Source organism: Bombus huntii, chromosome 4 (assembly GCF_024542735.1).
Source record: "Bombus huntii isolate Logan2020A chromosome 4, iyBomHunt1.1, whole genome shotgun sequence".
Taxonomy (NCBI): domain Eukaryota; kingdom Metazoa; phylum Arthropoda; class Insecta; order Hymenoptera; family Apidae; genus Bombus; species Bombus huntii.
In genome coordinates, this window is record NC_066241.1 from 16,480,492 (window position 1) to 16,502,852 (window position 22,361).

Sequence of the window (22,361 nt, forward strand, 5' to 3'; positions counted from 1 at the left end):
AAACGACTTAAATTGTTTATATTCTTTAATTTGAAGCAAATTTGCCCGAATACAAAGCAAATATATAAAACTAAAGTGTCATTTATTTTGAAAATAAGATATGCATAACAAAAATTCATATTAAACACTTAGTATATTAAAAATAAATATAACATTACTAGAAAAAACGAATATGTGCATTTTATTTTTATACATTGTTCTATGTGCTTGTAAAAAATTATATCTATATATATTATGTTATTAACTAATATTTCGTAGGTCGTTCATGAAAATCTTTTTAGTATAAAAGCGGAGGAAAGTCAATAGTTCTTAGTACTATTTACATCGCATGTGCAATACCCTGAATATGATTAATTATGGCACGTGATAGATTTAACGCAATGCCTGAACGCAAATATTAATGTTTAGATTTGAATGCATTGATATATAATTTGTAAGTTCATTTAATTTCCATATCACATTTGACAATCGAAACCAGTAGTGAACAGAGCGGTGAAGAATTGTGAAAACAGTTTACCCATGTATTGTTCTTCTTTTACTGGCCACATACCCTCCATGAAACCAATGTGACCGCCGCGGGATGTTACAACAACAGCTACATTTTTAGTTTCTGATATTTCTTTTACTGGTATGGCTAAACGAAAAAGAGATATTAAAAAAGGTTATTATCATAAATAAATTATCTTAAATAAATAATATAAAAAATAAGCACGACTAATGTAATCATTTGGTGACTTAAAATAATAAGTTACCTTGAAATGGTTGAAATGGGTCGTCTGCAGCGCTGAGACACAATAACGGCACGTCAATCAAATGTAATTTGTCATGTATGGTTGCATTGGAATAGTATTCCTCTACATTTTTGTAACCGAATTGTTTCACCGTAAAATGTGAATCAAACTCTCTCAATGTTTGACTCTGATAAAGAAAGAAAACACAGTTTAAAAATAATAACATTAATTTTAAATAAATTTTAAAAGTAAATATTTTATAGTAATTCTAGTAGACAAGCTTACTTTAAGAATAGTGTCAATGTCAACGTCGAACATTCCGGTTTCCGAAGAATAGTGTAAACGCCGTAAATTCTTACGAAGTGTGCTGGCCAAATACTTATTTAACATCAAATTAAAATAATTCTCTTCCGTACTTTTCGTTGCAGCGAATACGTTCCATGGCACGGATATCAAGAATCCCCCTTTTAGTTTTCCTTTTGCCATTACTCCTTGTCGTGCTAAATAATTACCTAAAATTAATCTGAAAAAATACATGCATAACAAAAGAAATTATTATTATATCGCTACTGATACTGTCATAATATATTAATTACATCTCTTATGTGCCTTCTGTGTATAGATACGAAGACGATGAACAAACAAATGATTTACACACACACATATACACACATATATATGACACTTATACAACTGTTTTGCATATAAGGAAAAGATTTTCTCATTACCCTCCCATCGAGATTCCTGTCGCTCCCAGGGGCACATGAGGGTGAATCTTCTTCACGTATTCGATAACCTCTGATAAATCGTCACTATTTGCAGCGCAATACATTCGTGGAGTCTGAAATTGTACAATTATTTGATTAAACTTCCATTCCAATTTCCAAGAAAGAAGGATAAGTAGACTGAACGTGTAGAATTGAAACAACTCGAGAACAATAAGATAAAATACCATTGACTTTGTTCTCAATGCATTTTCATTCATTCATCAATTTGATAGAGTTGTACATATACAGGGTGATCGGTAACTGGTGGTACAAGCGGAAAGGGGGTGATTCTACGTGAAAAAAGAAGTCGAAAATGTAGAATAAAATTTTTTTGTTTGAGGCTTTGTTTTCGAGAAAATCGACTTTGAATTTTCGCTCGGTACGCGTGCGGTACGTTACAACGGATCTCACTGTAGATCGTTGTCTCGATGGAAAAATTTAAAAAATTAAAAAAAAATTTTTATTCTATATTTTCGACTTCTTTTTTCGCGTAGATTCACCCCCTTTCCGCTTGTACCACCAGTTACCAACCACCCTGTATATATATATATTTAGTAATATGTACATGTATATAATACATATTACTAAATATAAATTACTAAAATAAACAAGTTAATAAAGGAATATGATAGAAAGATCGATACATATTTTTTATACAAAATTTATATATGTTCCTATACCTTTAATTCTACGCCTCCTAATCCCCTGTTGTTGAAGATTACGCATCGTATCCCAACTTTTTTTGCGGACGAGACAAGGCACTTGATATATTCTGCTTGACTTGCGCCGGTGAGTCCTGGCAGAATAATCACGATGGGCGAAGTAACGGAACATCCCTGTTCCGCCCAATCCAGAGCCACTTCACCCCCATCCGACAAGGTCAGAATCTCTCTGTGAGACAATTGATTAATTAGATCGAAAGCAAACGAGTCTGGTAATTAGCTTGTAATCGTGCACTTCAAGACAAGAGCGGTCATTAATCTTTGCTTGTACCATGCTACAATAAGTTCTTCTGACGTAAGAAAAAAAGTATACATTACTTAGGATAATTAATATTCTGGTATAAAAATGCTAGTATTTGAATCAACAATTTAATACAAAAATAATTTGATTAACAATTAACATCTTTGATTTTTATATTTCAATTTCAGTCAGATAATTTTCCTTATTTTCAATTGTAAGCTTCCTTTATTGCACTATTTTTTCCTCTTCTCATATGGGAATTGATTTTGTACAAAAATGGGAGTAACGTTAGACGTAAACTTACCAACCTTTTATAGTGAATAGGTGGCAAGATTCGCGATCTAAGAAGGCTTGCTATAATGGTTTGTGCCCTGGATTCGAAACACCACAGGGTTGGCCAAAATTTGTTCCTCACTAGAGATACGTGCTCTTCTAGAAATGATCGGAATGGTCCATTCGCACATACCAGCATAGGCGTCTGAAAGTCATTTAAAAGGCTTGCTATTTTTTTCATCAACTTATTGGTCGCAATGAGCGGTCTGATCAACGAACATTAGAGCTGAGCAGCTGCAGGGGATTGAAGATAATTTATAAGTACCAAAGAAATTGAAAGAATATATTTATTCATGATAACTTTTTGTTGCTTGACTGCTGTAATCACCTTTCAATTATTATGTACTATTACTGGAAAATATTTTTTGATATATTAATTTAATAACGAATTATAAATTCTCTGTAGATATAAACTTAGGAAACATTCGATTATTGTATGAAAATGGGGAGCCAAGTGTTGTAAATTATGAAGATAGAGAAACGATTCTATTTCTTGAAATTAAAATTTTAGACTTGCCAAATATAGAAATGGATAATGCGAGTGAAAGAGAAAGAGGGACTGAAGGTCGGGAACATTCGACAAATATTAAAGAGTCGCAACAAGCTGCAAACTTTAACTCAAAAAATTTTTATTTTTGATTTGTGGTCGATGAAACTTTTACCAACACATTTGTTACCTGTTTCTGACTAAAATGACATCAGACACAATATAATTTAGCGTATATTTGCTTATTTAATAAACGATAACTAAATATATATCAGTAAGTAAATATAATTCAGATTATATCATGTTTGGTCTTATTTTCATCAGAAAGATTTCTTAAATACATTAGTAAAAGTTTCATTAAAAAAAAGTCAAAAATAAAAATGTTTTACTTTTGAATTAGTACCTAAATACATTGTCTCAACGATATCTGATACTGGATCATATTACATTACTCGATTGCGGCGGGCCATCGAGCCTCTGGCTAGGTTAGGGGGCCCAGGTCTCGCACCCCCCTCCCCCCATTTCTCCGCTCGTAGTAGGGATGACGACTGTGCAATTATGCACAGGGTCTGTTTGTACGATTATCGGATGTTTCCTGTAATTATTCATAAGTTTTTATGAACGAATAAAATGTTTATTTCACGAGTAGCGTTTCTTGCACTGTATGTACATGACTCATAAAAAAAATTTATAGAGAAGTAGATTAATTATCATCGGTATCATCATTCATAAAGAACTTTCTGTGATAGTGGATATAAAATAGATAAAGACTATAAAATAGATAATTTGTATCAGTTTTTGGAAAAAAATATTTATATATTCTCAGATGATTTGATGTTACATATATGGTGAGTTGATGTTACGTAAGCCATAAACATAATTTTCATTTCCATAAAAAGAAATCGATTAATATACATATATAACATAGTACTTGAACTAGTACATAGTACATTTATGTAAGTTATTTAAATTCTATGTTTTGCTACATGTACAGGGTTATGCATTTAACTCGGAACCCGCGCTTGCAGTACATTGAGTATGTACTGTGAGAATGGCAACAGTGTAGCATGAGGCTTACTACTCCAATCAAATGTTGTGAACCAACTATGAGCTGTCGAATACTGATAGTAAATCTGTGATTTAAAGATACGTTTGTGTTCTTATTGTTCTAACATAAATAACTTCTGTCGTTCCCCGACTAGTTCGAACGCAGTTCACAACAATTGTGGCATTTGAATGCGATTTTGAATAAAAATTACATTGCAATTACATTTCAGATAAGTTAAATTCAAGATATCTATTATTAAAAAATTGAGCTACATGTGCAAACAAAATCGCGTTCGCTTGCGTGTTTCGAAGTTTTGGGAGCTCGCAGGAACATGAAATCGTTGGGTGAAAATTTGCCAGGCTCGCTTTTTCAGCGATCGTCCTCTCCTTATTGCGATGTTAAATTTAAAGTCCTTCGGCGATAACCAAACTACTCTGTGTTCTCACTTAATTATACTTCTAATAACAGCTAATAAATGGCTTACGACATTTGATTGTAGTAGGAAGCGTATATGTTACATTGTGACCGCTTCAATATTCTCGCGAGCGCGGATCCTGAGTTAAATGAATAACCTACCCTGTACGTATAGAAAGTTTACGTTATTGAAGTACGATAACTTAAATTTACAAAAGTAAGATTTCTTCCATTGTTCTGTTTATATTGATACAAAATTGTACGTTAATGTATGGAAATACATTGTCCGTTTCCATTTACACTTTAACCACAAAAAAACCACATATGCTCCTTGCATGTGTTTGCAGCAAGTGTAACATAATCTCTCCACCAGGTTCTGTAAATACTTTAAGATCACTATATATTCCACGTCTTTAGATCGAATGAAAAAAGGAGAGAAAGGTAAAATCAACCAATATACTGTCCTGAGAAGATATTCTGCACATCGATTTTTTTCCCCGATGAACATTCTTTTTCATGATGAATAATTTTTTAAATTTCACTGTTTTTGTCTGCTTTCTTGCCACATTCAGATTTGTATTTTGTATTCTTTAGTTTCTGATCACGCTAGAAACTCACTACTAGATATATATTTACTGCTTTCAATAAATCGTAAAAACAGATTTAATGTTTATCTATGTATGTAGATAATAATTGAGCACGTGAATACAGAGATGTTTATGATTATCTAGTATTGTATTATTTTCAATTCGAGTAGTTGTTATTTAGCAAATACATACGATGTTACCTGTTCCGGTGTTGCGTGCGCTGCGCGCGCACACCGAATGCGCATGCAATATGTTCAGTGCAAGTGCCTCGGAGTTTTTAAGGTCGAATTAATAGATGATACATCTCCTCGTGGCTCGTACGAACCATGAAGGGTATGTGAGAGTTCGAAGTATTCGTAATCGAATCATATCGCGGAAGTCCTGATAATATATCGATATAAATTAATAAACTGATAAGAAAAAATTCTTTGACTTTGAAAATTTCTCGATTAGATTAGACACGAAATATTAAATTAATATGAAATATACAGCAAATATCTTCTATTGTATATTGCAATTTTTAAGTAATTTATATCAAATAATATGAATTCTTCATCGTTATTTATAAACAAGTTGCTTATATATGATATTAGAGATATTAGACTTTCAGGGATGGATTATGTGCGGTTAAGGTTAATGTACTTTAAAATTATCAATGCGGTTATTGATGATTCAACTTTGTAGTTTTCCCTCATCATGAGCCACATCTCCGAGTAGCGATTATTTCTCCGTGAAAGTCTAAATAACTTTCGCTTACAATTAGCCTCAGAATGAATTTAATGTTTCAAGTTGCGTTGGCGAAGTTTATCTTTCTACAATAAATGGCGTTAATAGAATGAAGGCAGACACTATAGACGCGTGACTCTGGACTAAATGTGGTGCTGATTGAATTTAACGAAGGTTAAAAGTCTGCGGATAAATGCTATCCGCCGCGCCGTCGTGTATAATTCAATTGCAAATTTAGATTCAGTTCCAAAATATTCATACGTGGGAACCTATTTACCTATTATTCAATTCTACTTTCAATCATGTACCAATTTCTGTATTATTCTTTTATATTATCGATATATATATCGATTTATATTAATAACATTAAAAGTTTATATTAAAGTTATTATTTTAAAATTTTCTGTTATCTATCTTCTTTTAGAAAAACGTTTAATTTATAAATATAGTATCTTCTCTAGAAACATAAATAATATATCATTCATAATATTTAAATTATCATTTTATATCCCCATCATTTTTCTCTAAAATCCACAAGTACATTGGTATTACCGTCATAAAATCATATTAAGTGCCTGTACTCAATCGGTCAATTTATTAATGATTCATAATAAGGTATACTTCATTTTTTTTCCATTGTTCTATTCGCGCGATTCATAAATAATAATTAATTTCCGGAAAAAATAGTAACAAAATGAAACAGAAGGTGTATTTATCAAGTTACTCACTTTAACAACTTCAAAAAGATAATAAGCGCAGAATCCAACGCCCAGCAGCGCCCCGTAGTAGGTCGTCGGAATGTCGAGAAGTGGTCCGAATAAATTCAACATCGTGCACTTTATCGATATGTGCGACGTGCGACAGCTGCTGTCACTGGCGTGACGTGAACTCCAATGATTACCAAGACCGTTGACAATCTTTGCTCGCCGAATGCCGATAGCGAACAGCCGATTGCTAAGCATTAGGATGGACTCGGTTGACCACGCGCATGACGTTCGAATAATTGAACAGCCAACTACATATAGATGTATCTCACTAGACGACCAACCGGTACCGCTAGTCATACATCGACTATACAGAAACGTATACTCGAGATTCAGTCACGTGCACACCAGTGAATCTCACATTCATAGACTAACACTTATGTCATTCTATACGTATACGCATTCAGAGTATAGGAGTCGTGTGCAAGGTATACAATATACCTGCAACCGAGAATTATGTAATATGTACAATGATTTCAACTTCTATATTAGCACCGTCAATGCAACTATGCTTCGATCATTTTACACGTGTTAAACTGTATTTGATGAAGGTAAAATTGTTAGGTACAAGTTACTTATACACGAAGTACTCACATACGTGTGTTAGTGACATTGTATTGTTAACATATACAAAACATTGGTTTTCTTATTTATACATGGTATCGTGATATTATTTTAGTTCGTTACATATTTGTGTGTAGATCTTTTTTAATGTATCTATGTCCGAGCAAATTATTGAATTTATGTTATGCTTTTGCACTGTTTTTACAATTTAGGTTATATTGTGGAGCTTCGTATACACGTAACGAACATGATTACGAGCCGACAAAATTTCGCTTACATAAGTGTTCATAAGTTCGTCCACATGTCGCTTAATGTGTGTCATACCGTTTATTTTCAATAAATCGCGCCTATTTTATACAGGGTTGTAATTTGACGAAATCGTTCCCCTACTTAAACTTCAATTTCAGGCGGATACGGAAATAGTTTTATATATTAATACTTAATGTAAAAAATGGAATACACATTTTAAGCAAAATGGTTAGAATAGACAAATAGAAATATAGTTTACTATTTTCGTAGTGATAGGAGGAACTTTTTAATTTATTCAGTATAGTATTGCAAATTGTAAATATCACATTTCTGTTTCATACGACATGCATTCGCAGCATGCAAATGTCTGGATAAGATTGCGGATAGTGTCGATACAAATGTGGATTACGTGAATGAAATATAAATAACTGAAATATGAACTCAGTTCATAAGTTCGTGTTTTTATACATTTATTAAAAAATAACGCGTAAAAATAATTTAATCGGCAAATATGTGAATTGGAATAAATCTTAATATATATTTTTATAATTCTGACATAGCAAAATTACGTACTTATGGGATTATGAAGCTTATTATAACAAACAGACGTTAAGATAAAAAAAGTATCGATAACCTTCAAATAATCTGTATTGTTACTTTGGGCGAATATCTATTATAATTATCAAATGCACAGAAGCACATTTTTTATGAATCATGTTTTTTATCTTCGGTAATAGCAAAAATAATTAAGTATTCAATATATACACTCTGTATATATAATGGTAATATCATAGCTGCCGAAAGCGAAACTTCCTTTCTGAAACATTATTCTTTTTTAAATTGCGCAATATTTCTTTTCCAATTATCATTACCCAGAAGGTTCTACGAAATTTACAGCAATAGCGAGTAATTTGTAAACATTAATATATGGTTATCTAATCGTTTGTCGACTTCAAATAAAATAATATTGTATATTATTTATTTATTTATTTATTATTGCTTAGTCCGTGCCTTTCAACTTTGGACGAACTTTCGGTTTTACATCTCTTATACCTATTTCGCTTTTCATATATCTACCTCCCCTTTTATCCATTCTATTATATTGCACTCCTTAATTATTCTATCTTTAAGAACTAAAACTAACAAAAACTAAAAACTAAAAACTAATGACTAAAAAACTATTGCAACTTTGGGCTTTTGTCTCCTTGTTGTGCTTTCTTCCTGTCGTTCCTCCCCGTCTTGTACTGACCTTCTCTTCTCTATTATTGCTTTTAGTTCTGTTAGACCTTCTCCAGTTTCATTTAGTGTTTTTTCTATGTCCTTTTGTCCTCCCGTTACTTCACATTCTTCTATTACATGTCTCAGGTCTTCTTTCCTTTTACATAGTCTGCATCTGTTTTCTCCCTCTTCTTTCCAGTATTCCCTTGCTTTGGTCTCGTTTTCACATCTGAACCTTGCTAATATTCTTCTGTCCTTCCAGTTCATTCTCCCTTCTACGTACTTTGGTAATTCTTCTTTGGCGATTAAAATAATATTATATAACTAATATAATAATATTTTATCTGTATAACTTGTCCCATAATCTGTGTTTATTCTAAGAAGCCGCTAATGATATTGAGTCACAAGGTAATAAAATTCTTATTACCATGAGTCGGTAAAATTTGTCTTTTGAATCATCATAACGAAAACATTTCTGATAAAAGGTGACGAAGTTAGTTTCAAAATGTACAATATTATACCTACGGAACAGGATATGAAACTTTATAAAAGGAAAGGAAAAAAATGTTAAAATTAAAGAATATTTTTTTAATGTCTTATTATTAAATAAAATTGGCGAGAAAATCGATTTTGAAAATTCATCGAATATGTTAACACTTAACTTCGATATCGATAAACTAAAATCGATAGACAGATAAAATATTGAAAACGATAAAATATTCTATAATTTATCAGGATAAAAGGAAAGATACAACGCGTACCAAGAAAAATGACTCATTTATTAAATACAGTCTTATACATTTCATGAACATAGTGAAATCGTATCGGCACCTGAATTTACTCATGCTTGATTTAAGCGACAGCAAGATTAAAAACCTCGCTTACATACCTATTCTCTTATAGACCAATATACACATATATTTTATTCGATTTCGTACTAGGTATGCTAGCAATGTGCTTTTTCGACGAAATAGTCATCTTGGTATGTAAACTAGACTCAAATCGTCACTGTCTGATCTGAGGGAGAATGGCCCGGAAATGAGAGTACTCTAAGAGTACCTCATATTTGTTTATACATGGACACCGCCAGAGAATCAGAGAACACTGAGATTGTTGCACATTTTCATTGAAACGGGAAGATAGCGTTTGATTACGGAAAGCACAAGTATACATCCGTGCAAGCAAACATCAAAGTAATTTAACTTCAAAAGAAGCAAATGTCTCTTGGCGTGTGTCGTTAATCGGAAATTAGCAACAAGTGTGAAAAGTAACGTCACTTGCGACAATTATAGTCTAAAATAAATATGTTTAACGATTTAACTTAAATATACAAAGGATAACAAACGATAAATTTTATAACACCGATCGATCCTCGACTAGCAAAGCGAAGCAAAAATAATTTAGCATCATTAAACTGAAGCATGAATAATAAATTAACAATTGAAGAGACGCGGGAAAAAACGTAATAAGTTTATCTTTTTGAATAATTTCGTTGTCCATTGGTGGTAAAAGTAACAGAGGAGGAAGTAACATATTCAATTAAAAGATATGTCTCTTAAAGACAGATAATGTTTTGGTAACATGATATTGATTATTGAATTTTGGAATTACTGATTATGTTCTTTCTGTAGTCTCTAATTATAATTACCGAAGAGAATACGAACAGAAATAACAAAGTAAAAAATTGCTATAGATCTAATCTATGTTATATAGCTATAATTATTACAGATTGAACTCTGTTAACAATTCTCTGCGAACTGGATTGCACAAACTAATAAATGTCAAAAGAATACATAAAATCGCGTATAATCTCAACTGCACTGCGTTTCTAGTCGAGGGTCAATAATTCGAACAGTTAAGTTTGTTTCTAAACGGATCATATTACCTAGCGATGTCCACACTCGTACTTACGTAACACACGCTCGCATATAATAATACGAAAACAATAGATATGTAAGAGTGTATGTACGAGCATGTAAGGGCCTGGTAATTGTTAACAATGACTTCACGTCGTTCATCAGCGTTTAAATAGAATCTATGTTCGGTTTCATACAGCTAAAAGCTCGGTTTCTTTGTAGAACTTTGTGATTTTATTATGGATACTTACTCTTGACTCAATCGATATTTTAGGTTCACGTTTCATTTGAATCTCTTGTTCTAGGCTCCGACACTTGTCAATTCAGTTCAACATTATTAACTTCTCGCAAGAAAAAGAGAGTAAAGGTTGGTTCGATCGTTGAGTGAGATTAATTAAAGACATGGCACCATTGTCATGGGAACAACGAACGGTCTTAGACTGGTTTTCGACCATTAATTCCCGGCATCAATGTGAAAAAAGTGTTGGTGAAACACAAAGGAGACTCGAGGCAAAAGGGTGATTGATAATTCGAGAACCTTCCGTTGTTCAGGCGATCGATAAATATTTCTTTTTTTACTTTATCACCCCTCGTTGCATTAATCATTCCAACTGACGCTAGACGGATTGCACCACTTTCCAATAAAATACGACTACCGTTTCAACGTATAAACATGTTTCCCTCGAACAGAGGAGGGTTGTTTGTCGGAGATGGTCATCGTTCCTACCTAAGAACGATCGATCACCATCTCCCGTATTATCGTGATTCCATGAAGATGGCGATGCCCATACAGGGTTGAATACAGATTCCATTTAAATGAAACGTACACGAGGTCATATTCTAAACTCCACGTAGAAAATTTTTCAACATCCTGACGTCTGGCACCCGCGTATTACTAACACTCCTTAATCCTATCTTGGCTGACGTTGTTAGCTTTCCTTGGAGTAAAATCTTGATAAATTACTTGACGATAGCACATCTTGTACATAGCTATACATATGTGCATGTGTATGTGCGTATACACCTCGCAGTTTCAAGATACGTTACAACTCGCTCTTCTGTTTGCCGTGTGTCTTGTCGTAATAGACATTCAGTATCGGATGTTGAAATTTGCTCGCTATATATCATGAACTACGACCGCAATTCGACTCGCGGACGTATTTCGCCCAGGTACGGGCGGGAGTTAGGTCACCCTTTCTAGGACGTCGCGGCTCGCTGCTGGTGCGCGCCTGTTCCATGATTTTGCGATAAGTCTCGTCGTCATAGGTACAAGATAAACTCTTTCTCAGTTTCACTCCACCAGTTTCGAAATTCGCCGGCTGACTGCCCACTAGCACGTGCAGATCGTTCTTCACCTGTATCGCCCAGTCCCACATCTCCGTGATGAAGCAATTGCACACGAATGGATTGCTCAGCAAATTGACCGACAACAGACGTGGATTCGACCTGAATACTCGTGGATAGATAGAATTCAAACTGTTGTTGCTGAGATCTAGGTGTTCCAGCATTTCTAGCTTCTTCAGAGAGGCCAGATTCTCCGTGCCAGAAATACTGTTATTGGATAAGTTTAATTGGGTCAGACTCCTAGTTGTAGAAAAGAGGTTTTCATTCAAATGTTCCAAGCTGCAGTTACTTAAATCTAGCATTTCGAGATTGGATAATTGTGTTGGAAGTAGGGGACCATCCTGGGGTACTTCCAGAGCGTTTCCACTGAGCTTGAGTTCGATAATGTCGGTACTGACTCGGTCGCCGAACACCTTGGGGTCGATGGGAGTCTTCAGGTCACAGTTGTTCAGTTCTAAACTCTCCAATCTCGTCAAGTTCGCGAACAATCCCTCTTCCAGGGTATGCAACTTGTTTCCGGATAATATTAATTTCTTTAGCGAAGTCATATGAGCGAATGTGTTATTTCCAAGATGACCAAGATTACAAAAAGACATATCTAAATATTCTAATGATTCCAGTGGATTTAATAAACTACCAAACGCATCTGACAAAGGATTATGCGAGATATCTAGTTCCTCCAGGTGTTCGAATACGTGGAACGTATTAGGCAGACGTTGCAGGCTACAATTACTTAACGAAAGCTTGTGAAGCTTTGGCAAATGACGCAACACGGCTGTCAATTCATTAGCGAACATTGGATTGTTGCTCAAGTTTAATACACGTAGTTTGCTAGCGTTTTTAAAAGCTTCTTCCGATAGACGATCTTGTAAATTGCAATTCGATAAATCTAACGATTGAAGACTGTGGAGATTATGGCCCAGCGTGTTTCCAACATCCAAATGGCACAATTCGTTATTAGCAAGCACCAACTGCCTGAGGTACAAATTCTTTGCAAAAGCATCGCCTGGCAAATTGGTGATATTAGTCTTTTTGATGTTTAAGTATTCAAGACGAATCAGAGGTGCTAATACGTTTGTCCAGCTCAATGTATGTAGATCATTTTCCGCCATTTCGAGTTCTCGAAGGTTTTCCAAATGTGCAAACACATCTGGAGAGATGTGGGTTAAGTTGCAAGCGTTTAACTTCAGATATTCCAAATTAGTGAGGTGATCAAATGGGCCGGGTTTGATCTGTCCGAGTGAATTATGGGATAAGTCGAGTTTATTTAGGTTCGTAGTATTGTAAAAGAATTCCGTATTCAAGTGATGGATGCCACACGAGTTCAGATCGAGGTAGAGCAGAGTGCGACAATTTAAGAAGGGACCTTCCACCTCGCCCAAAGGATTGTTCTGAAGCTCCAGCGAAATTAGACCAGGACTGTCCCTGTAAAAATATTGAGTTTTTATTTATAATGTAATTAGAAGGGCTATGACATGAGCTTAGTTCTTGTAAGTACATAAAATAGCTATTTTTGTTAATTCTGCAAGGAAACTTTAAGGAACTGTAAGGAAAGGACTTGTAACTGAAAAAGCCAGAGCGTTCAAACGAAGCAGATTTTGAACCGCAAATTCGAATTAGTTTAGGAATAAAGTTTCATTACAGCGCTGAACATGAAGGAAAAAGCTATTTCGGAACCTTTAAACAAAGATGTAATGAAGCTAATGGAATAATAATTAATTGAAACATTAGATCGATATCTGTTTATTGAGTGAAAATGGCTTTTCTACTATATTACCGATCGCTTAATTAAACACATATGATGTATATACTAGATTTTGTGATACTACTTGTTTCTAGCGCAGCATTGTTAAATCATGCACCGATTAGAATTGAATTATTTGAAAAATACTCAAGATAATATTATGAGATCAGATTTATTACAGTATGTAATATGTTCTATATTGTTTTGAAAATATTCGTATAACACAGAAGACTATATTTTTTTAAAGACTAAAAATTTCTAAAAAAGGTCAGGCATAATATTTTGAATTTAAGAAATTCAATTCAGGCACATATTTATTATAGTGCTGCAATAAATATACGATAACATAAAAACGAGGAAAATCTATTTCTCTGTATTATAATAGGCAGATTAATTGATTACTAAATCAATTTAAAGTGCATATTTGATGTCGTAGTTTACCAATTTTCCAACTTTCATTTCTCAAATATATTCTATGATTTACTGATCAGTAATACTTCAATATTTCCTTAGAAATACGTATAAAAATCAATGTGAATGCAGAGCAACAAGACAATTCATATGTTCTCGTTATATATGTATAGTAATATCAAATATTACGAGAATAAATTATTCCTAGGCAATATTAAAAAATATAAGTAAGAATAATAGAACTGTCTGGAAATTATTGAAATTTAATAATTTAATTGTATCATAAGGTCCTGTCATTTATACCTAAAATTGAACAAAATTAATTATCAATTAACCAACATTTTCTGTTTCAAAATTTCCTGATTTTTAAGTTTAAATATTTTACACAAATTTTCTTAAATTGATTTAATCGAATAACTGCCAATTCGAAAAATTAAAAGTTTCTGCATTTTATATATAAATCACTACCTACTCGTTATGAATAAAAAGTTACAAATATTTTGTTACTACAGATCACTATCTCCAATTTCATCTTTATATAGCAAATAGGTGCGACGATTCTTATTTATGTACGTACGCGCGTGTAGCAGACGTTATACGCAGAAAACGAACCGAATAAAAAATCCAAAAGTGCTCTTACCTAAATGCCTCGGGATCGACATGAGAGATCGCGTTTGATGAAAAGTCCGCCTCCAGTAGATAATTTAATCCAGCAAAAGATTCATACTTGAGCTCAGTCAATCGATTATGTGCCATCTGAAGACGCCTTAGCTTGATCGAATGTGGAAATGGACCGACCTGTACGATATTATTACCGTTCATATCTAGAACGTAAATGTTCGGGCTGAGCTCGTCAATCGGTATGCTAGTTAAATTGCTTTCGGAGCAGTCGGTCACCCAGTTGATGCGAAAATAATGACAATGACAGTCTACAGGACACTCTTGTTCCACCAGATCGCCATTATAGGCAAATGCCGATGTACCAAGAATGGCTACTAATAAAAGTAGTCTCAACATCTTGGTAAACACGGGATATCTGTAAATAAAAATAATTATAAATAGATTTAAATGCAGATTTTTATGAATTTATGAGAAATTTAAAGATGTAAAAATGCACAGTATGCAAATAACATATAAAAATATGTAAAATATTCAAAGTATAATGCTCGCTATGATATTTAGTAGCTGGAACAAACCTCCGTCTGGAACAAACCTACTCTTTTACCCGTATTTATAAAAATATGAATTTGCATAAGTATCCGCAAAGATCATTTGTATAAGTATTTTCGTAAGTTTCATAATTATAAGAATCTCAAGAGCTCAATTTATTTTGTACATGCAAAAGGAAGAAAATGTGTTCTTTAAAAGTTAATGTAATTATTAATTCAAACATAGCTGATATTTATTCGCAGAGAAATTGTCGTATAATACCAAGAAAAGAATTTTGAATTCAGATTTGGATTCTAATCTGATCGGTTGGTTCTTTTATTCCTTATATTTAATATACAAAGTAAGTTTGTAAGCTTATTTCCGCAGGCATTCTCGCGAAATTTCACCACGAGCAGGAACATCCTTCTCGACATTCTAAAAGAAACTTCCCCCTGTCTGCAAATACGGGATTTCGTCGTCTTCAAACAAAACGTTCGGCGTTTAAATTTGAATAAAGTTCGATAACTTACAGTTCGGTAACCTACTTCAATAGTTACTCTATATCTGTATAACCGTATCTCCAGCATGCGCGTATCTGTGATGCAACACGAGCATAGTCATATAATACTGAAATCTTAGTAAAATTACCAATTTCCTTATTTGATTAAGTATTCAGCTGTAAACATATTATATGATACCGGTATGTATTTAATGAATAAAGAAATCAACGAATAATGGTTTTTGTTATCTTATCACGTACCTATTATATACATGTATATACAAATTACAAATGAATGCATTGTTGGAGAAAGGGAGAGAAATCATCGCCACCGAGAGACGATGAGATTTACTTTAGCCAACTATGACGACGACGATGTTCATTGTAGTGTATTGCCAACAAGATAACTGGCGAGTACTAATGGTTTAAAGCAAGTGGAGCAATTGTCAGTTAGGAACGGACTTTGCAATTGGCGGTCGGTAATTCCGAGCAACAATGCACGGCGCTACAGGTCGTTGAGCCAGAATCGTTAATCGTTCCCGTAAAGCGCTCTTCACTGGTCTTTTCTGATGTTTTCAGATACCTGTTCCCTCTTTTTTTAACAATACAAAAGTATGCCATTGAAAAAGTCCTTGTTCGCTGGACAATTATTATCGTTTAAATTCGTTGGTAATTGTAGTTATCCGTTACGAGACTGGAGTTTAATTGCCGTGCCATTCTTCTATCGGTAACGATTATCGTCGAAAGAAAAAGTAAGATTTTCGAGGATAAAACATTTTTTATACGTAAATGTAAAATATAAGCCGTTGATTACGATGGGAATAGAGTGAAAATATTATTATGGAAGACATCCCATTTACAGTACCATCAAACGTACGTTTCTATTCATTACTGTCGGTTCGCTGGTCAAACATACACGCTTGACAGAGGTAATTTTGTATGTATTAAATTCCGAGCACAATCATCTTGATTATGGCGATGAATAACATTTGAGTAAGTTTTCATGTTGGCTACGGAGAAGCGGCTACATACGTACAAAGAAAGGTGGCGACGCTTCTGGCCAGTAGTCAACTTCACAAACGAAGCCCAGAGGAAGGCTTTCCGCCAGAATGCTACGCGTTGCACGCTCTACTGCCCCTTCAGCTTTCTACGTATAGTTTGCCTTCGGCCTAGACCATTACTATCCCCCAAAGAGCCAAAGGGAGTCGATGGTGTACGAGGAAGTGTATTTTCCCGTTTCGATTCCTCCTTGTGTTTCTCGCTATTGCCTCGCCTTTGGCGCCATAGATCTTTCGTTTTTAAATTCCATCCGAGCTAGGAGTCCATGTCTCACTGACGGCGACGATAGAGACTATGCGTGAGGGGATCGAGTCATTTGCATTGAGTCTTCCGGCAAGAGCTTCAATTCAATTCATACTTTTTGCAAATATCATCTCTTTTATATATCTATTCTATCTTTCGCACTCGAGATTGTCAAATATTGGAGTGGAAGGGAATACTTCCAGCCGAATTCAAAGGAAATCCGAGTGCTTTCTTTGGCTAGAGTGATTCGGTTTTTCTCTTTCTTCAACAGTATATCAACCGGTTTCAGCAGTCGGTTTTTTCCGCTGAAACTTTCTTATCTATCTAAATCGGTAACGTATCGACGATATGTCTCATGACTATGATATTCAAACTGAAATTGCTACGAACCTTGTGCTTGCATTCTCTTAACTGTTTTGACGAGACAGACGATTATGCAACCTGTGATATGCTTTATTTCCTGCAGCTTGCAATTTGAATTGTTCTTTCGCCGTGTTTTATCTATTTGATCTCGTAGAATAATGTTTAATAATTGTCAAATAATAATGTTTGAGACATTTAATGATATAAAAAGTTGTAATTTTTCAATTTTATACATTATAAAATATTAACTTCGTGGTACTGATGTATATTTATACATCAAAAGTATATTAATATATTTATATACCAAAACATGCATCTTTTTGGAAATTTTATATATGTATAAAAGTAGCACGCTACTTGTTTTTTTAATATAAATTTTATTATTTTTACTTGTACTATTTTTATAAAAATTATAATACAAATTATTTTTACGTTCTTACTGAAATAATAGAGGCAATAGCAGTATTTAAACTAAAAAAACAAGTAGTGCTGCTTTTGATAAGAGAGTAAACTTCCGGTCATTATCAACTGAAACTAACGCACGTAGGCTACATACTTCACTATAGCAAATAAAAAGCAAACACTTTACGTTACTATCATTCTAAACGAGATATAAGTCGAGACTCTTTTTAAAATTATAACTTTATGAACATGAATTAAACGAAAAAAGAGTGCATTATCAGTACATCTTAACTTCGATGCCATCGTTGTTAAACCGAATCAAATAATTAATTAATCGTTGCTTACAATTGCACGAAAGCAAGAATATTTACATCGATTATCATTTTCATGAAAAAAAAACCAGTATCAAATGAATATTCATCGTGAAAACCTGGTACAATCCGGGTCATGATGCGAGATTCTAACGATTTACTAGAGAACGTTTCGTCGCGCACGAGTCAATCGGATTCGAAAATACTGATGACATCGTATCTAGAATTCGACATACAAACTGAAAACGCACTTTACATACCGGAAAAGTAGCGTATCCTTCCTTCCCATGGAAGAGTGAGGTTAAATCGCGAACGTCGTCAGGATTTGAACGTGCCACTGGACAAAGATAGATTGAACTGTGAGTTTGCAGGGATCCGGTTAAATTAAACCATGTCTGCCTGACCGAGGTCAGGGTAAAACGTACTGACGCGCACTCTCGTTCTTTCTGCGTCGTATAAGTTTCGCGACGCGCGTCTTTTCAGGGTGTTATGTTTCTCTCTCCCCTCTTTTCTCCTTCACATATGATCACATACACACATAGGCACTGTATTTCATCCTCTCTTGTTGAATACTAATTGAATTATTTAGCCGGTAAATAACAAACAAAAATCTTACGCTTTTGGGTTGTAAGGTATTCTAACCTCCTTAGTCATGAGAAGGCAAAGTTTACCTGTTGAGGAAAATTTGATATCTCGTACACTCATGAACATATAATTCGTTCACTAGCTTTATGATTCGACGTTATTTTATGTGATTATGTCCTCGAATCACGGTTAATAATCTCTTGTTAAATGAGAGGGATTCGCAACATGAATCTCGAAATTGTATACACATGAAACGCATGCGCATTTCAGTTAACCCTTTTCGAAAACGTGTTTCATTCAATTTGTCAATTATCTTGAGGTTAGCATATAAGACGTGTACTTTCTCGTTTACGTAATATATTTATCACGAACATTAGTGAATTTCTTTCTGGACGTTTCATCATTAGGCAATTTTTAATATCTTCATGACATGACGCTATGATGATATTCTGTTGTGCAATCACATTTGACACGTGTTTATTGATTATTCATTATCTACATGAATTACAGTGTACATAAATTTTTTGTATACTGTAAAATAATTAATAATGTCTCATGTTCTGATTAGATGTGTTCAATGTATCATAAATACGATAATAAATGTGGAATAATAATTGAATCAATTGGTATTTATTTCACATTTGGTGTATATTTGTCACATGAAGATAAATACCTACATGTTTTCTAATAAAAGTAAAAATATATTTTTATTAAACTCATACCTTGTGTATAATTTCTGCTTCTCTATTGATATCTGTTCTTTTACACTACTTATTTGTACAATAACAATTTTAATACTGAATGCTGGAGGGATAATGGTTAACACTGAAGTAGACACCGGTGACACACGCGCATGCGTTCTCTATCACTCTCGATTGTCCTTAGTAATACATATTTAAATTGAAGATTAATGTCTTGGATTTCATAACTATGCTAGATAAATAGCCTACATGATATTTTTAATCCACGAGCCTTGTTTGCGCATGTAAGATTCACTTACCAAATATTTTTTTTAACGAGATGAACATATACGCAACTTCCGAACAACAATGAGTATCACGTTTCTTTTTCGCATGTTTATACGAATTGTACATACAAGACATACATCCATATAGATATACATATTTTCAAGGTGTACAGTGTACAACTTAGGTTAGGGTCAAACCGAGAGATGGGGCAACCAATTGTCTTATTCGAATACCGACTAAAAAATATTTGAAAATTTTCTGTGATAATGATATGTATGTATTATACAAAATCATACTGTTTTTATTTCTATATCGAATAATATTAACCGAAATTGTTTTCTTTAATAGAAGAAGTTATTTTATCAATACAGTTACATATAAATTTCCTTTGTCAATACTATAATACATATATGATGCTAATTGCATTAGTGTAATATTTTTGCATCAATTGTCGTAACACAACAAAGGTGCGCATATATTGAATGTCTGTAGAGGACAATGGGAAATCGATATGGCTTGGATGTGGTACGTGTCACTCGTACGTCTGAAAGCGTTTGTTCACGTAGTCAATGCGTGATTGAGTGATGAGTGCAGCACGTCGAATTCTGAAGAATTGCATTCGGTAGAATTGGAAGCGGAGGTCAGGCATTACGCCAGCATTGCGAAATGTCGGGAATAGGGATCTCATGATCTTGACTAGGAACAACGACCTGCCAGTCCCACTCGTATTTCTACAGCAAATGAGAGAGAGAACATTGATTAACTTTGCAATTGACATTAGGTTTCTCGATAACGTGGCTTTGAATTATTGCCTAAGATTAATTTCGCCCTTACAACAAGCACGTCATGGTGTTGACTTCATTTTTCCAAGTCCCCAACGAAAGGATTATGAAAACATCGAACATATATTTAATGGCACGTAACATGTTTCTTTCTTTCGTAATTAATAACTGGAAATGTTACGTACAGCGTTCGAAGTCTAAACTTTTTTACTAGAACTAATAAGTGCTTCGTATGCATTTTATATTTTACAATCGTTTGTGCTAGTATTTTATATAATTAGTTTTATTTTTATATATGTTTATTTATAGTAATAAATTTTATTGGGAAATTATTAAAAGTTTCAGTAAATATAACATATTGTTACAATGTCGAAAAATGTCGTATTTAAAATCTTTTATGGCTGTTTTATTTAGCTTTTATTTTATTTTATTCAATTTATTTTATTCAATTTATTCAATTTATTTTATAAAAAAAAGAGAATGCAAGAAATATAGCTTACTTAAGAGAAATTTAAATATAACTTCGAACGCAGTATTGACGTATTCATGTACTCACACTAATGAATTAAAAATGTTTAAGCAGTATTATATATATTTGGTCAATAATTTTATCTCGTACTATTTGACTCTTCATAGTATATAGCCTGTCGTACGCGCTTAAAAACAGATCTTTGCGTATATTTCACTTGATATTATCATGTTTATTCATAATACACTAATATAATTATCAAAGCTTTAAGGTCATTACATTGACTTCTACTTTCATTTATATGTACTCAATAATTAAAAATTAGCATAAATATCTTTGCGGAGACCAACATTTATTTTATACTTTTGACGTTTCCTTTCTTTATTTTGTCATTTTTAATATTATGTACGTAACAATTTGACAATATAACACATTTCCGAATTGTGCATCGTATTCTGTTATTTCCCCTTTTATGTAATTGAAAGATCTACTGTAATTAATATTATTTTTAATACTTTTGATTCATTATTGATGAATTTGAGATTTGCTGATCTCAAATACATATAAGTTAATTGCAACTCAAAGAGAAAATACGTATATAATGCCTAATATGTACATATGTAATCATGAAAAAGAGACAAACGGTAACTTTATCGACGCAATGAAAATACATATTCATTTGATATGTCTGATCACCAGGTGGCGCTGACTATCTCGATCAGATGTATTCAAATCATTTTTTCATCGGCAGAAAAGAATAACTTCTTTTTAATTATTTTAATCACAGAGGAAAAGTGGACATTTACCAATTTAGCATTAGATATAAGCGTTACGGTAGAAGAATAAACTATCATTTATCTCTTTTTTTCAAAACACATGTATTCTTTGCTATCATAGAGGATAATTAGCAAAAGTATGATTTCATATCATACGATCTGCAGCGAAACAAAAGTAAATGAGTAGGAGGTAACCTTTCGACGTGTACACGCCTCGGTGATCTCGGTGAATTAAAACGATAGCCGGTATCGCATGAATGTATCAAATTTAATTAAACCGAGTCACGTTAACGTTTTACTACTGCAAGAACCAGAATGGCGATTATTCTTCTGCTTATAGATTTATGCCAGAATTATAATCGTGAATTCCGTATATTTTTTGGCGCTTATATTCCCCTGAAATTATGTGAGAATGACTTTGGCAAACGGCCAACGTTCCGCGGACTGTGCGGAGACAACATGTACGGAGCAACGAACTTTAGGAAGCATCACTTCGGACAAGATTCTTTCTAGTCGTCCAGATTTTTAATCGTACAACTTATTGGCAGA

At 33.6% G+C, this 22,361-nt stretch overlaps 2 protein-coding genes and 1 long non-coding RNA gene across 11 annotated transcripts; 1 reads left to right on the plus strand and 2 right to left on the minus strand.

Moving 5' to 3' along the window:
* Positions 1–158: 158 nt before the first annotated feature.
* LOC126865322 (phospholipase ABHD3) lies at positions 159–7,033 on the minus strand. Its single transcript, XM_050617759.1, has 7 exons — positions 6,785–7,033; positions 2,770–2,939; positions 2,179–2,389; positions 1,460–1,572; positions 1,017–1,254; positions 753–918; positions 159–634 (listed from the first exon to the last, which is right to left on the minus strand). The coding sequence occupies exons 1-7, from the start codon at positions 7,016–7,018 to the stop codon at positions 456–458; spliced, it is 1,311 nt and encodes a 436-aa protein (XP_050473716.1). The 5' UTR covers positions 7,019–7,033; the 3' UTR covers positions 159–455.
* Positions 7,034–7,229: 196 nt separating this feature from the next.
* On the plus strand, positions 7,230–10,630 carry LOC126865350 (uncharacterized). Its single transcript, XR_007689507.1, has 2 exons — positions 7,230–7,371; positions 7,597–10,630. It is a non-coding gene; the product is annotated as an uncharacterized LOC126865350 (long non-coding RNA).
* LOC126865315 (protein artichoke-like) lies at positions 9,610–19,929 on the minus strand. Of its 9 annotated transcripts, none has more exons than XM_050617738.1 (5): positions 19,540–19,697; positions 18,658–18,903; positions 18,493–18,569; positions 14,847–15,242; positions 9,610–13,476 (listed from the first exon to the last, which is right to left on the minus strand). In XM_050617738.1, exons 3-5 carry the CDS (start codon positions 18,519–18,521, stop codon positions 11,832–11,834), a joined length of 2,070 nt encoding a protein of 689 aa, XP_050473695.1. In that variant the 5' UTR covers positions 18,522–18,569; positions 18,658–18,903; positions 19,540–19,697; the 3' UTR covers positions 9,610–11,831. The 9 variants fall into 9 exon arrangements, with proteins under 9 accessions (XP_050473695.1, XP_050473699.1, XP_050473692.1 ...); XM_050617742.1 differs by lacking the exons at positions 18,493–18,569; positions 18,658–18,903; positions 19,540–19,697 and adding exons at positions 15,638–15,811; positions 15,886–16,031; positions 16,116–16,884; XM_050617735.1 differs by having other exon boundaries at positions 18,493–18,903; positions 19,540–19,705.
* Between the last annotated feature and the right edge of the window lie 2,432 nt (positions 19,930–22,361).

Coding starts and splice junctions, on each gene's coding strand:
- LOC126865322 (XM_050617759.1), bottom strand. CDS start 7,018: ATGCTTAGCAATCGGCTGTTCGCTATCGGCATTCGGCGAGCAAAGATT. Junction 1,573..2,178: donor TAGGAGGCGTAGAATTAAAG/GTATAGGAACAT, acceptor GTACAATTTCAG/ACTCCACGAATGTATTGCGC. Junction 1,255..1,459: donor ACAGGAATCTCGATGGGAGG/GTAATGAGAAAA, acceptor GTATTTTTTCAG/ATTAATTTTAGGTAATTATT.
- LOC126865315 (XM_050617734.1), bottom strand. CDS start 16,180: ATGATTTCTCTCCCTTTCTCCAACAATGCATTCATTTGTAATTTGTAT. Junction 15,243..16,115: donor TATATACATGTATATAATAG/GTACGTGATAAG, acceptor TTTTATTTACAG/ATATCCCGTGTTTACCAAGA. Junction 13,477..14,846: donor GTCGATCCCGAGGCATTTAG/GTAAGAGCACTT, acceptor ATATTTTTACAG/GGACAGTCCTGGTCTAATTT.